Source organism: Panthera tigris, chromosome C2 (assembly GCF_018350195.1).
Source record: "Panthera tigris isolate Pti1 chromosome C2, P.tigris_Pti1_mat1.1, whole genome shotgun sequence".
NCBI lineage: Eukaryota > Metazoa > Chordata > Mammalia > Carnivora > Felidae > Panthera > Panthera tigris.
This window is the reverse complement of record NC_056668.1, coordinates 54,142,461-54,159,171: the sequence shown is the minus strand read 5'-3', so window position 1 is coordinate 54,159,171 and position 16,711 is coordinate 54,142,461. Positions and strand designations below refer to the sequence as shown.

General features: G+C 37.5%; 1 protein-coding gene across 7 annotated transcripts in view; it reads right to left on the bottom strand.

Annotated features, from left to right (window-relative positions):
• The window catches only part of BBX (BBX high mobility group box domain containing), a 282,646-nt gene that overhangs the window by 54,664 nt on the left and 211,271 nt on the right, over nucleotides 1-16,711 (bottom strand). For all 7 annotated transcript variants that reach the window (XM_042999122.1, XM_042999121.1, XM_042999123.1 and 4 more), the window contains 2 exons: nucleotides 9,850-9,930; nucleotides 6,690-6,764 (listed from right to left, as the gene is read on the bottom strand). In XM_042999122.1, the coding sequence (XP_042855056.1) occupies nucleotides 6,690-6,764; nucleotides 9,850-9,930 (156 nt within the window). The remainder of the gene's footprint in view (nucleotides 1-6,689; nucleotides 6,765-9,849; nucleotides 9,931-16,711) is intronic.

Sequence of the window (16,711 nt, the reverse complement as noted above, 5' to 3'; positions counted from 1 at the left end):
ATATTATTGTTGTCAAGATTAGATTTTATGTCAGTGAAGAGTCTGGCACAGTGCCGAGCCCATATTGTGTTCTCAATAAGTGGTACAATGATTATCAACAAGAATTTATCAACAGTAACTTGAATAAACATAAAGCTCTCTTAGTATAGTCCAAAAATTAGTTACACACTAAAATTGCAATGTTAAAGGATAATCATGAAATTTAGTAATTCGTAGAATATTAAATTTATCACATAATCACATGACACTCTAAAGAATCACTAGAGGACAGGCTGGGTAATCCCACACCACACAGCCACAATGCGGAGTGGTTCTAGTTCTTACACTGACTCCCTCTGCTGTTCCTTTTGTTGTAGGTTTATGCTCCTCGACACTAAGTATTTGTTCACTACCACACACCCTGTGCATGGAAGACTGCGGGGCTCAATGAAGAACTTCGGACTGTGTGGATGCATTATCTGCCATTTGAGATAATGCACAGTTGTCTAAGTAGAGAACTGAGAATAGTTCTTTACCTTTCAAAAGGAACTACTACTTATGTCTAGTAAGAACTAGTTCCCTCATCACCCATGGGAGGACTTTGACCTATCTGTAGGTATAAGAAAGATTTCCAAAGGAGCTTGTGTGGGGGGAGGGTCAATGTACTTTAGCAGCCCAACATTTCTTTTTTTTGTTAATTTTTTTTTAATGTTTATTCATTTGTGAGAGACAGAGAGTGAGTGAGGGAGGGGCAGAGAGAGAGAGAGAGAAGGAGACACAGAATCCAAAGCAGGCTCCAGGCTCTGAGCTGTCAGCACAGAGCCCAACATGGGGCTCGAACTCACCAACCATGAGATCATGACCTGAGCTGAAGCCAGAAGTCCAACTGACTGAGCCACTCAGGCGCCCCAGTAGCCCAACATTTCTATAATTACCAACCAGTATGGTTTTCCTGGAATGACTGTGGGGAGATATGCTTTCTTTTTATTTTATTCTTTAAATGTTTTTATTTTTTAAAATTTACATCCAAATTAGTTAGCATACAGTACAACAATGATTTCGGTAGATTCCTTAGTGTCCCTTACCCATTTAGCTCATCCCCCTTCCCACAACCCCTCCAGTAACCCTCAGTTTGTTCCCCATATTTATGAGTCTCTTCTGTTTTGTCCCCCTCCCTGTTTTTATATTCTTTTTGTTTCCCTTCCCTTATGTTCATCTGTTTTGTCTCTTAAAGTCCTCATATGAATGAAGTAATATAATTTTTGCTTTCTCTGGCTAATTTCACTTAGCATAATACCCTCCGGTTCCATCCACATAGTTGCAAATGGCAAGATGTCATTCTTTTTGACTGCCGAGTAATACTCCATTGTATACATATATATGCCACATCTTCTTTATCCATTCATCCATCAGTGGACATTTGGGCTCTTTCCATACTTTGGCTATTGTTGATAGTGCTGCTATAAACACAGGGGTACATGTGTCCCTTCGAAACAGCACACTTGTATCCCGTGGATAAATGCCTAGTAGTGCAATTGCTGGGTCGCAGGGTAGCTCTATTTTTAATTTTTTGAGGAGCCTCCATACAGTTTTCCAGAGCGGCTGTACCAGCTTGCATTCCCAGGGAGATATGCTTTCTAAAAGCATCTTTGGGCTTCTTAATTTTTAGACATATGTTAACATCTGTGGCTGGTCCTTATCTTGATTTCTTGGCAACGTTTGATATGGCTAACCTTTTTTTTTGGGAAACTCTTCTCTGGACTTCCATTACTGGAGGGTCTGTCTTATTTCCCTCTTATCCCCCAAGCCACTCCTTGTTGTTCTCTGCTGGCTCTCCTTTCTCTGGTGACCCCTTAAATGCTTTTCTTCAGGGTTTTGTCTTAGGGCCTTCTCTCTTTTTATTTATACATTTCTTTGAGTAATTTGATCTCTTCTGATAGCTTTGTTAGAGCTTGTACAATGCTGATTTGTTATACCACTGTTCATTTCCCCCATTGTTTTCCTATTTAAGAGACTTACGCATCCTTTCAAGTATGAACAACACAGTAATATGTTCTTCAAAGTCTGGTCGGCTAGTGGAGGAAGGGCAGGTTATGTTATGCTTATGGGTAGGGGACCCTAGTGGGCCATACTGCATAGTACATTCCTGGCTTTGCTTTTTATTTTCCTCAAATTAGATGGTGCTTGCCAATCTGTTAACTCCATAGTCTCTCCTTTGGCAGCATGTACTGTTCTGATAAACAGAGTGCATGTAATAGCACAAGACGCAGAGCAAATGTGCTAAGAAAAATGATCACCCTGGATGTTAAACTGTTAATTTTACAGCTGCCTGAGGTAGGGAAGCATACCACGGAAACAGGTAGTAAAGATTAAGAGTAAAATAGGTAATGGAGGAAGTGTTCTGGAGTTATGAGGGGTATCATAAAACACTGTAGTCTGGGAGGAAATGACTGATAATTATTGAATGAATAAAAAAAAATTTTAAAAACCCAAATGAACAACACGGGATGATTGGTCTTTCTTACCTTAAAAGAAATATTAATGCTTCCAATAAAAACACGTGATACTTTCACACTGATTAGCTGCAGTGTGAGTATGCAGTTTTTGTCGAGTGTAATATTCTGTAACATATTGAACAGTCCATCATGAAAATGAATGCTTTAAATTTGCACCTATTGCATCTATCCAATTGTGGCATTGCTTTAAATTTGAGGAGATTATGGCTGTATTTATATTGGCAAAGTAAATACCTTGTAAGGGAAGTTTTAGTGTCCAAATTTATTGGTCTAAATCATCTAGATTAGTTCTCTGTCTTCAAAGTAAATATATTTCAATGCAAAGATATATTGTAGGTGTAAGAGTCAGCCACACAACGGAAAAGAGAGTATGTGAACTGGTTGGTCATGGCTTCCAGACCTGTTAAATGATAGAAAGCAATAGCTCCCTTCTGGCATTACATGTGGTCATTAGTCTTCAGTAAATGAGATCTAAAATGTGATGGATGTGTCACTCTACCTGTAAACAACAGAAGATGCAGATAGGAAACTCATTCTGACCAATGTAATGGATCAGAGCCAGGAAACAGAGTGATGGCTCTTCAGATGGGCCAAGGTGAACACAGATGAATTAGGGGTATCAGCAAGGTATGGAGACAGGCTGAAATGGAGGGGGGTGGCGGTGAACAGGCTTTACACTCTGTATTTCTTCCTAGATCTTGCAAAGCAGGTATATTTTTCTTAAAACGTAAGCTTTCGTGGGGAATCTACAAACAAAATGTTCTTTATTCAGTTTCATGACTCCATGCAGGTTCACCTCAACGAGTTTTGAAACTATCAGACTTGATTAAGAAAGAAAAACATCCTTCTAAGCCTGCAAGGCAGAAACCCAGGACTTAGTGTGAAAGAAAAAACAACTTCAACTTAAAGAACTGCCCAGGGCTTACGGTTTCTTAAACAATGTGTTCCTAGGATAATTATTTGACACAATAAATGACCCACTGCCAAGAGAAGATCTAACTAATCTCTTCTCAAAGTTATGAATGTTTGTAAATCAAATTAGCAGGAATGGTCTCTAAGCATTTTGCCTACCTGACCTTAAAATAACATCACAAAGCTAAACAGTTTTAAGGAGTAAATTGTTTCCTAAATCACATAAACCCCATTTTTCTCTAAGTGCACATAACAGGATGGAAATCCCTCTGAAAAGAGGTGGGGCTGTAAGTGGGCCATTGAGTAGATTTCCATTACATGTCCATCCCCTTTTCAATTCACCCTTTCCCTATGAGGTTCCAGACATACTAGGAAGTGCCTCAACAATGGCGATTCAATAACTCACGGTAACAGTTACAAACTACAGAGCAGTGACCTTGAACTGCGGTTTTCTAACAGGAAATTTGTTAGAAATGCAAATTGCCAGGCACCTTTCCCTACCCCTGCCCCCAGACTTAATAAATCAGAGCCCTGGGAGTGGAGCCCAGCAATGTTTGAACAAGCCTCTGAAGGAACTCTGATGCATTTTAAAGTTTGAGAACCTCTGCTGTAGACTAATTAAAACAAGAATTCAAGAGTCTTTATGTTTTCTCAAAGGTGATGAGTGTTATACAAAGTAATTATAAAAGTTTTAGGGATACGATTAGTTAGTAATTGTAACCTATTCTATTTCTTCTGCAATACCTGTGCTCATAGCAGATTTTAGTAGTTAATTTTATTAGTTTATGTAGTTAGATCTTGTTAAGCTTTGAATTAAACCAGCCTCAAATGAGGCCAACAATGTGGTCAGATCATAAGATGTCAGAGATTGAAACTTAGGGTTCTCTTGGGCCAGCTGAGGCAACTGACCAGAGAAGTTACATATCCTTAGGGAACCGTGTGCTTCTCTTGTATAATCATATATAACAGTTACAATTAATAAACAAGTACGCAATAATTTAATTTACTTAGGAATGAAAAGTGTTAATATTATCAATCTAAGCAAAATATAACTAGCAAAAATAATATACTGATTGACAGAGGGAATTGCATTTGATTCTAGGGCAAAATATTTTGATTTTGCCACCATGCATGCCTTCCTCTCTTATGAGGTCTTGCAGTAACTCTAATCATTTTCAAATTAACACTTTTTATGTCTCCTGATGCTACTGAGCAGAGGAGTGAAATCTGCAAACATATCCCTGCACAACTCCCAAGAGAGAAAAGTTTCTTTTCTTTCTTGGAAAACAAACAAACAAACCCTTCTTGGGGCACCTGGGTGGCTCAGTCGGTTAAGCCTCTGACCTCCGCTCAGATCATGAACTCAGGGCTCGTGAGTTAGAGCCCTGCGTTGGGCTTTGTGCTGACAGCTCAGAGTCTGGAGCTTGCTTCTGATTCTGTGTCTCCCTCTCTCTCAGCTCCTCCTCTGCTCGTGCTCTCTCTCAAAAATAAACATTAAAAAAATATTAAAAAAGAAAAAAACTTCTCATGCTTTAAGGAGTGAGCATACTGAGTAGCAAGGACTATTTTAAGAGAGGCTGGGATCTCATTCTCCAGAAGCACAGGACAGCCCCTGTTACATCAGCAAACTGGTTCCTCAAAGCTGCCCAGGGCTTCAGGGAACTCCTCATAAATATGATAATAGTTTCACTTAAATAACAATCACGTTCTGAGTGAAGATAACTGTTGGAAACACCAGCTGTGATATCCCATACTGACATTTTAAATGAAGCTGAATACTCTTGGTAGTTAATGCATTGTCAGGTGTGTCAAAGATGAGCCACTATATTCCTGCTAGAGAGTGTAAAATTTAATCAAACAGAATATATGGCAAATACATTCTGTTTTGAGGAAAATATTTCTAAAAAGTTGCATGGGACTGGCTCGGGCATCAAAATTAAAAACAAATTTAGTCACTACCACAATTTTTTTTTAACTCTTAAAAAAAGTATTCGTATCAAATAAATGGATGCCAACAACTGAAGGAAAGCAAGAAAGTAAACAAAACGATTTCCCCAGACTGGAAATAACAGTCTGCTTATCATAATGAAAAATTATAATAAAATCCTAATTTATTCAGATTCATCAAGCAAATTGTTCTTCATAAATGGTAGTAGCATCATGATATTTTCGTTACCAGTCGATAGAATAGCCCTCAACAACGAAAGCAAATACTGTGTCAGAGAAGCCTAACAGATAAGCAGGCCAACTGGTGGTATAAAGTCACAGTGGTTGAGATAAGTGTCCCAAGAGGAAGCAGGATTTCTTTTTTTAATGTAAAAGCTGAAAGTAATTTTTCCTCATTTTCAAAGTAAGATGCTGAGTTTTCTCTTGCCAAAAGGATATCATTTTACATTTCATTTATGCAGCACTCTTTATTCAAATGAATCAAAGTGATTCAATACATCAATATTAAACAGAACAGTCCTGCTTGTCATTTTCTCTCAACCCTTTAAAAAACTGCTTAGTTTAGGATATGTATTTTTGGTTGGAATTAATAAAAGAGGAAAGAGGGGAAAGACCGAAAGCAGACACCATATTATTTTCACGATCAATCTGCATTTTATTATTTGTCATACAGGCTCATTAGGAATGAGCAGCATATGGTTGAGGCCAGGGCTTTTGTGGTAAAATCAAGCATATCCGATGTGCCTCTTCACACTAAGTAAGCACTCTCTAGTGTGTGCTCTCTCTCTGGCTGACAAACCAAAGAAATCTGAGATCCTGTAAGAGCTGACCTGATCTAAGCCTGGGATTAAACACTAATAAAAACGCTGGCTAAAGCTACATCACATAGAAAGCTAAGTGCCGATGATTTAACAGGTTGTATTCACCACTGCATCCACTGTGAGTTATTCATAAATTACAGCATCTAATGTCACTACTGGAAAAATTTAATAAATTGGAATCCTAAGGCCTTCACGTGGACAGCAGTTTTTTTCAAGCTTTTAAAATAAAAACAAGGTAAAATTAAATAAATGAATTAGTGGAAAGGGTCTATTCTAAATGAACTCCTTAATGAATGTTTATATAATGAATACAAAATATGGAGCTGATCTATGATTATAGCAAAGGCAGCAAAAAGCATGAAGTATTCCCTTACATGCATTATGTTCGTAATGGTGAAAGGCATGCCTAAAGTTCGCTATATGTTATTAAAACTCTATTCTAATATTTCCTGAGCTCAGTAAGTTTCTGAGCCCAATAATCATTAACAACAACAACAAAAAAAAGAGGTCATACCTCTGCAAACTGAAACAAGGCTGAGGCTTGACACTGCTTTGAAGAAGCATCAGGGTGAGACGTACTTGAAGATATCTGAAAGGAAACAAGTAATCTTTAATGCACAAGGACATTTTCCCATATCAGACTAATAGATTCAGCCATGTATTTCCACTGTACACACTGATAAAGATTAAGACATGAATCATCACCCTTAATGCCTTTTAGAAGAACAGTATAAATGATAAAGGAAGACAAAGGCCATGTGTCTAAAAACAGATGACTGGAAGAACAAAAGACCACGACTGGCTCATTTGCCATGTCTCTTGTAGGGTACCAGGTATGTTGCAAACAGCAGTTGAGGAGCGTTGAGATGAACTGCTTTATTTCAATATATTTTTTAAAATATTATTAAAAGCTGGAAGCTGCAGGAAAGTCAGTCACTCTCTTTCCTACACCACTCCCCCCAAGCTGTTCTCTGCTTAGAGGCAGCTGGGAAACAGTGTTTGAGAAGCATATGGATGTGGCTCAGGGTATCTGGGACTGAATCTTAGCTTGCTGCTCGCTAGCTGCATGACCTTGGGCAGTTCAGCTAATCCTTCTAAGACTTATTTTTCCCAACTGTAAACTGACAATGATGATGAAGAGAATAATCCCCATTTTACAGGATTACAGTGAAAAGAAAACAAGCTACAGAATACACTGCCTGGCATAGTACCAGCACCCAATAAATTATTCACTGAAGAGGAACAGCATTTCTTTTTTAACACCATGCATGTGCATGCGTGCGTGTGCGCACTCTCTCTCACACACACACACACACACACACACACACACACACAACTCTCTTTCTCCCTCTTCCTCTCACTCTACAGGCATCGGACAGTGGATGGAGGACTCTGCCATACTATACTTGATTCAACTGGGAGACCTTTCTTTTCCACTTGGTATATGGTAGCCTTATTAAGTTTGCTCTGATGGCCCTTGGAAGTACTTCTCAAAGATCTTTTGAGAACAATGTCAGTTACTAATTTTGGTTCCAAAGTGAACAATACTTCCATCCAGCTACAAAATAGGGTGAAAGTGAGTCACAAGAGCAAAAAGCTTAGGCATTATGAATTCAGCCCATTCCCAGTCCCATAAAAGTATTGTTCTTCAATTAACTGTGCTCATGAACTCCATCAAAGGGTACTTACTAAGCAATAAAATGCACCTTAATTATAATCCTTCAACCAGAGAAGTCAATTTTTTTCATCTTAATTAAATTAAGCTGGTTAGAAAAACCATGGAGGCAGTTGGTGATACAGTATCAAAGTAATGTTTAGGGATGAGAAAGAATTAGTAAAGAGACTGATGGAATTATTGACTTTATTCACTGCTGAGGCCATTAAGAAAATTTTAATGCCACTATAATCAGACATAGAAGCATCTTTAGAATAAACATCAGTAAAAAGAAAAAAAGATCCAGATCCTATTTAATAAAGTAGATATAAAACCATCATTGTGAGTGAATAAAATTTAACCAAGTGTTTTAAAGACATTTGAAGGAAAAATTGTATGCTTCTTGGTCAAATCATGAAATGTATCATTTCAAATGAAAAACATGTTCAAGTGTGACAGACTGCATGTATGAGTCCACAAGGACTTTCCTGAAGTCCTGGGAATTATGAATTGAGTAGGTCTAACTTCAGAGAGCACTTTTCATTCCTATCAACCCTCTATAAAAGTTAAAGAAAATAGTCAGTTTATGTAAGGGAAATTGCCTAGCCTATATTTCTTTGAAAATTAAATAAGACAATGAAGGAAATGGAGAAACCACTGACATCAACCCCTTAGATTTTTGAAAGGCATTTCACAAGTTTCTAAACAAGGGAATTTCTTTATAAATTATTATTGGGATAGAGACACTCAGTCAATGACATGAATAGGGAGTTCCTGAAGAAATATCAGATTAGGAATAGGGACCCTTTCTATAAATCAACAGAGTCAGGGATCTCTTAGGTATGCTATAGAGCCCACAAAAATGAGCATATGTCAATACAAAATTTCATGTGAAATTTTAGGGTTTTCATTAGATCTTTAGATTCAGGGATCACTGGCCATGCATCTATGCTTTCAAAATTGAGACCAACATTATTTAACATGTCTATAACTACTGTTTAAAAGTTGAGTGCAGAGTGAATCCTCTGTAACCTTAAATTCTTGAGGAAATAATATATAAAACAATTGGAATTCACACAGCGTATCTCAAACATATAGAAAGGAAAGTGATAGGTAAGGAATATCATGTGAGCAAATATGTACAATAACATTCTGGTGTATTAGCAAGGCATTTATGTATATTATAAACAATGTCTCAAAAGGAATGGCCTCTCCCTTTGTGAATTGTAGTTTTGCCAAGGAAATGTTGAGATCCACCAGGAAAAGGCACTAGAGAAGAAAAGAATCTGAAACTAAAAATATGTTCTCTTTGGACAACACCTAACACAATGGCATATGTTAGGAAGGATGACAGTGCAAGAGAAGGTCTAGTAAAAGACAATTCAAACGATCAAGGGAAAACCACTTTAAGGTTTAGAAAAAATTAATCAATGATGGCTCCGTACTGAGTTCTAGGGCAAATGAAGATATTTGGGGAAGTTGTCTTAACTTTATACATTTGATCGTAAGGACAATGTGCTTTTCTACATCATCTCTGAAGCAACATTGGAAACATAGGGAATCAAACAAGTTTGACACAAGACATAAGACCTTGAAAAATGCCAACAGCATGCTAAAGTTTCAATTAAGAGCAAAGTGCACTTTCTTTTTCTTAAAAGAAAGGAATGCATAGCCAATAACCATGAGTTGATTCCATCTTCTGATTTAACAACTGATAAATTAACAGCTAATAAATGACTAAGTTCTAACAATAGTTTAATTGTATTCTTAACTTTATTATCCATGAATAAAAATTAGTGATGCGGTTTAAATGTAATATTTACTACGACTTAATGAGAAGCTTCTATAAACATAAAGTTATTCCTTAATTGACAGACTGTGGAGTTCCAAAATTTGATTCTGTTTTCCTATCTATGGTTAATTGAGCTAAGGAGAATTCTTCATTGCTTTAAGTTACTGCCATCAACCTAAATTTAAGCTCACAATATAATCTCATTAAGTATAAATTGTAACATATTACCTCAGCAAACTGAAATAATGGTGATTTCTGACGCAATTCAGGGGATTCTGAAACATCCTGCCTACAACTGCCAGAGGATATCTGAAACAAAGAAAAGATGGTGTGAGGCATCACAGGAATAGTTTCTGGAAGACAAGAGATGACAAGTGCCACCTATATCATTCCTATTTGAGGAAAGAAGTTTTCATTCCCCTAATTTGAGGCGAACTATGACAAAAAAGTAGTTCTAGTCTGCAAAGTTTTATACAAGGTGCTATCCAACAGCTAAATGCAGTAAAACAGGAGATGGACAAGACAATGCATTTTAGAAAAGTTCATATTCATCAAAGAGAATTTCTCCAATGATGTCCATTTTATCTTTTGGCTTTCTGCCACCAACTCCAAAAAAACTCTACTTCTTTCATGTTGTTTGTTTCCCCAATATTTTATATCACCTAACTGCATGAAAATGCAAATGAGATTTGATGATATAAACCTTCTGGGAAAGCAAAACTAAAGTCAAATTGTTTTCTAGGTGTTCGTGTGTCTATACACAAATGTTAATCACAGAAAAGTTACTACTTACCTAAGAGTAATTTCTTTCAAAACATGTTTTCTTTTGCACTACTCACTACACACACATTTAATGTTCTGCAATCTTCACTTGCCATCTTTATTATTAATAAGTTATAGAAATACCACTGGATTAAAAAATTTTTTTTTGCTATTTATTCAGTACTCTTGTCCAGACACACACTTCCTCTTTTATCGCATTGCTAAAAAGGACCTATTTCTGTATTTGGGTGATATAATTGCTTAGGAAGCCAAGTGTAATTCAAAAGTCAGGAAAGTCACGGAATGTTGAGAGAAGGATATTGTTATTCTTCTGATCTGACCCTTTTTACAGATTAAGAAACTTAGGACCAGAAAAATAAAAGACACCTCCCCTCCGCAACATTCAGTAGTCCCTTTATTCTCTATCTTTAGCACTTATCACAAGACATAAATATTTGTTTATTGTCCATCTTCTCCTGGGGCCCTAGTTTAATAAAGAATCCTCAACACTGCCTGCTCACAATGTCAACAAGTATTTTTTGAATAAATTAAAGTTGACACGTCTTCTAAATTCTAAATCAGTGTACCCTCTCCCCCTTTTCTAAATGACAATGTTAGGAAACCTTAGGGGAAAAGTTTCTTTCACTATAGAGGCAAAACAAGTTAAAAATAGTTTTTAATAACATGTTGCGGACAATAAAATAATCCAAGTTCATTGTTGCAAATCTGAAAAAAAATACAGAAAAAAATCATCTGCAATGCTATCTACAAAAGATAAGCACTGTTAATACTCATATATATTCTTCTAATTGTATAAGATAATTTTTCAACTAAAATGAGGTACTGTAATACAGTTAATGAATGCTCTTCTTTAAACAATACATTATTTTTCCTGTGTTATCAAACCTTTTCCAATGTATTTTAATAGCGGCATGTGATTATGTTAGGTGGTTGAATCCTGTGGAAACACCTGACAGTCACCCAGATTACGTTTCTAAAAATGGAGTCTCTCAATGAAGCTCTTCATTAGATACTGAAGATGTGTTTCTCAAATAGTGTCACAGGTCACCAGGCAGGAACCAGCATTTGAAATTTTATTTGTCACCTTTGGATTTGAAAGAGTAATGGTCACCTTCTTCTAATGATATTAAACTCCAGAGAAGAGTGCAGAACCTTTTGTTAATTTTCCACCTCTGGTCTGGATGCCAAAGCCTGGCTCTCTCACTGCCACTTGACTATTTGACAAATTGTATGCCAAATGGCCCAGTCCTACTCCCCAAGAATTTGAAGTCAAGGAGACAAAAAATGCATCAAAAAGAAAGCCAATGAATCCCGAAATTACTGGCCACAAAGAATTTCTTCATTGAAAAGAATACTTGGACAAAAAATAGTTTTATTTAGGAATGATGAAAAAAAATCAATACTCTCTTGGTTTATAAAGAAATCCTTTAAGTCTAGCTCCTAGATATCTTGGTAAATAATCAAAATTTTATTTAAAATCAACCTAGGACTAAATTAAGATTATAAAGAGTCTTAAAATTTAATAATATAGGTTACACAGGTGACAGAATTTTCGAAAGATATTTGGAATCTAATAGATTTAGGGTAGCTACACTGCATGCAGGTACCATTCGTGAGGAGATTAGATACCCTGTGGCTCAGAGATCATACGAGCTGTAAAAAGAAGAGTCAACTTTCTCTTCAAGTTCTGTTTATAAATTATCTGGCCATAATTACATAAGTCACAAAGTTTTAAAGTTAAGTGAGAACCTCTGCAAATCATTATTATGGACACTCTTAAACAAATTTGAATAGAGAATTCAAATGTAAATAATTATCAAGGCACTGTAATCCTGAATGTTGTATCAATTGTGCTATGCTATCAAAGAAGTCTACAGATGCAAGTTTGTGCCCACCATGTACCTGATGCATACTAAATGTACAACGAATACTCTGACTTAATTCTGTGTGTGTATGGATACAAAGAACTCAGTGACCTGGCCAGGAATCACACAATAAAGACTGACCAATGGCTAAAATAGTAGTAACAGAATCTCTAAGGCTATGCAACTTACTCTAGTGGACAATATCTCAAAATCTAGTTACTCTTAATTTTATTCATGAGTTTAAGGCATTAGTTACTCTTGACTTTAAAGCACTGTGGATTTAGTATATATTTTCAGGCTAGTGTAAGGGCACAAAAGTAGGAGCCAGGAGAATTGAGTTACTACTAAGCTATGTGGTTAGTTGCCTCTCTAGTCCACAGCAGAATTAGAAGACACAATTCAGAAGGGGACAGGAGTAGGAGAAATAGAAATAGAATTGCAAAAGAAGGAGAGTTGCAAAAGAAACAATACCAGTAGCAAAGAGACACAAGGAGAAGACAGAAAAACTGTAAAGAATAGACACAAATGTTTTGTAAAGCACTGTAGTCTATCTAAAAGAAATTAGAGCAAAGAGTCTCTAAGTGTCTCCTGAAGGCTTCAGTTCACTGCAGCAATTAATATTAACTATGGTTCTAAGTTGTCAAGATAAGGATAATTATAAAACATAGCCTTGATTAAAAGGCAGAAATGTGTGTGATACATGCTAGGCATATTTCCATCAAAAATCTCAAAATATAAATATGGTAGAATGACACGGAAAATGTATGTGGGTAGAATTTATTCTTGTGTGCTTGATAAATATGGCATCTAATGCAAGTGTGTATATTTGTGCATATACTGATTAATATACACATCTGGCAAAGAAATCTGGGAAATATCCACATAACAGAAAGAGAGTACTTTGCACAAAAGGCTCCTATTTAAGTATCAGAGGGTCCTGGGCCTAATTGCCTTGCTATTCGTATTTACAGTACTCTACTTATGACATGGGACATGCTTTTTATGGACAAACATCAATTCCTCTATCTCCATTCCTATGCTAGAATCAACTTACCTTCTAAAAATAACAGAATAAAAGAGAGTTAAAAATATCTTTTCACCAATTAAAAGGAAATAAAAGATACCAAATAAGCAGAGGTTAAATAAAGGGAGAAAAAAATGCCCAAAAAGTTGTTCCTAGAGTCTCTGAAATAATCCACAAAGCCACTAGGTGTAGCTATCTGCCCAAGAAAGAAACAGCTAATGGGATTTTTAAAAGCAAAATTTTGTTAACTTCTCTTAAATTCAATCTTCTCTATGATTTAGCTATAATTCTTAATAACTAAGAAAGGGGAATTATTAGCAAATGACGAATTACAACAAAGTAGTATCTTCTTCCATAAGTGTACTTCATATTGTGAAACCAGTAGATACAGAAATGTGATCCAGCCTCCCGATATAAAACAAGATCACACCAGTTAGATGCATTGTAAGTGCTTTGGAAAGCTAGATATTAGCAAGAGCCTGTTCCCACTTCACAAGGCACAAGACCACAGCTACACACAGTGGGATTCTGATGCACACATATGGTCAACAAAAGGGGTAAGTGCACCGGTTCTATCTGAACCATACATTTCTTCCCTTGCTAATCCAAACATTTGTTGATAGTCACTCCTTCAACAAATACACAATAAAAACCTACGATGTGCCAGCCACAAAGACTGCTGACTGCTTTTAAGAAGCTTACATTCCGCTAGTACACATTACATGATAGGGAATAAAATGGTAACTAAGGGAATGTGGCTTGTGATCCAAGTACAGGAGGCAGCTACACAGTTAAGAGGTACGTGCACACTGGTGAACTGCCACAGAGAAGCAGCCTTCACTCCTTCTGGGACAGGGAGAAGTCAAGATAGTAATGTCTGAGATATCCCAAGAAGAAGCACCAGAATTGCGGAAATGATGTGACAACAGCAGAAGGAAAAGTATGGAGGCAGGTGCCCTGTGTGTTTGCGAAACAATGACTTTCTCAGTATGGATGAAGAGTAGAAGCCTGGGAGTGTAGTGGGAGATGAATCGAACTGAGAGAAATTTGAATTCCATGTTACAAAGTTTGAAAATTAGGCTGAAGGCATTGGGGAACCAGCCAAAGTTTTCACTCAGTGGAGCAGCATGATGAGAGATACATAGTTAGATAATTCTGTCAGTGGAGTGCAGGATGACCTTGGCTGGGAAGTGACTGGAGGCAGAAGACCAATTAGAAGGTTAAAAAAATAAACTAGCTGAGATGTGGGGTTCCAATTAAATCAGAGATGGTATTTGCCAGGCCCCAGTAATTGCCTGGAAAGATGTCAGGGCTGAGGGAAAGGGTCGGACAAAGCCTTTCACTGAAAGAGGGAATTTGAAGAAGAAAGGTTTGGGGGTGGGGTGTAGGGGGTTGTCTTCTACAGGAGAGGGTTTGTGAGTAGAGGATTCCATTTCAGAGTTTAAGTATAAAGATCCCTTGTGATGCCAAGGGCCAGTGATCTGATTCTCGCCCTCATTCAGCATGACCCAGTCTTTCCTACAATTGGAGGCTTTCTTTGGCCAAGTATTCTATAACAGAGTACCTGAGTGATCATTTAATTTGCATTTAATATGAGATGTTAAATGAAGCTCTGAAATGGACTTGAGCTTAAACACAGGTGAATTAAATGTAAGCATATTACATCCAAGTTAGTCCCTTCAAAACGTTTTTGAGGATTAAAATAAAGCCACTCTTAATTAAACCTAAATTAGGTTAAAGAGAACCTGAGTAGTGAAGCACTGCACCTGGCGAGCTGATCTCAGGAATGAGCCACAGCTGAGAAGAACACTGGGTTACCCTGGGGAGCATAACCAGATAACAACACATAGACCTGCACGCTCCCAAAATTGAGAGTACACGTCATGTGGCTGAAAGGAAGAATAAGTCTGTGGTTTCACTGAGGGCACCAGGGCTACCAGAGTATTCATCCAGCACCATTGAGTGAAGTTCTCCTATCATTATAAGCCATGTGACAGAGCACTACTATGGAGTCCGGAACAGACTCCGGGCCACTTCTACAAATCACTGCCATAGCAACTGAGACAGCAGCATCTCTCCTGCCTCAATTTCTTCACATGATAATGTAGTTAACAGTACTACTCTGCCTTCTTCCACGGACAATGTGAAACCAGAATGCAGCAGTGTATAAAAACATGCTCTCAACAGCACAGTGCCCACAACCGCCCTTCCCTTTTATCCTCGTGTTCTGCATCCTCCTCTTTCTATCCCAGCTCACTTGCGGCCCACCTTCCCCACCACCCTTTCCTACCACCTCTGGGAGACTAAAGAGCCCATGCAGTTTCATCACTGTCTTGAGCAGTGTGGCCTGGGAACTCAGCAAGGGTAGATGCTTCTTTGGGCCTCAAGCCCACACTGCTGACATATGGAAGAGGCTGGGCAAAATGGGCAGTGAACAGTGACTTAACCAGGAAGGAAGGAAGGAAGGAAGGAAGGAAGGAAGGAAGGAAGGAAGGAAGGGAGGGAGGAAGGAAGGAAGGAAGGAAGGGAGGAAAGACAGAAAGACAGAAAGAAACACAGAAAGAAAGAAGGAAAGAAAGAAAGAAAGAAAGAGAGAGAGAAAGAAAGAAAGAGAAAGAAGGAAGGAAAGAAAGAGAGACCGGACAACAGTTCCAGCCAAAATGGGCAGTGAACAGTGACTTAAACAAGAAAGAAAGAAAGAAAGAAAGAAAGAAAGAAAGAAAGAAGAGAAAGCAAGCTCAAAAAGCCCATTTGCTATTTAATGTAAAATTTAAATATAGTGTATTTCCTCATCAGATAGGTTTAGAAGCTATGAAACTGTGAGAAGGGAATAAAAGCTTTGATGGGAAGGGGTAAGAGTTGGGGGGGTTGTGGAATTCAATGCATCTAAGTATAGTGGAATAGTCTAATTAGCAGCCTAAGGAAGGCACATATCAAACGAGCTCAAATGTACCAACAGGTATGAAAATAATTTCGCCTACTTCACTGATGTCAGAAATTATAATAAAGACAGGTGAGAACTTTCAATTTTATCGAAATCTATAGGTTTTAAAAACTTAAAACTCACAGTGTTTAAAACATGGACATAATCTTTCATTCACTTTACAAATACACTTGATCCTTGAATAACACGAGGGTTAGGGGGGCCAACAGGAGTCAAAAATCCATGTGTAACTTCTGACTCCACAAAACCTTAATTACTAATAGCCTACTGTTGACCAGAAACCTTACACATAATGTAAATCCTAGCACTGTGACTTCCTGGCTCTATGATCTTGGAGAGGCTATTTAACCTCTCTAGCCTAGTTTCCTCATTTATGAAATGGGAATAAGAATAATACACCAACCTCAAAGGGCTTGTTGGGAGTGAAATGAGATAATCAGCCTAAGTGCTTAGCATAGTGCCTGGGCCAGAAAG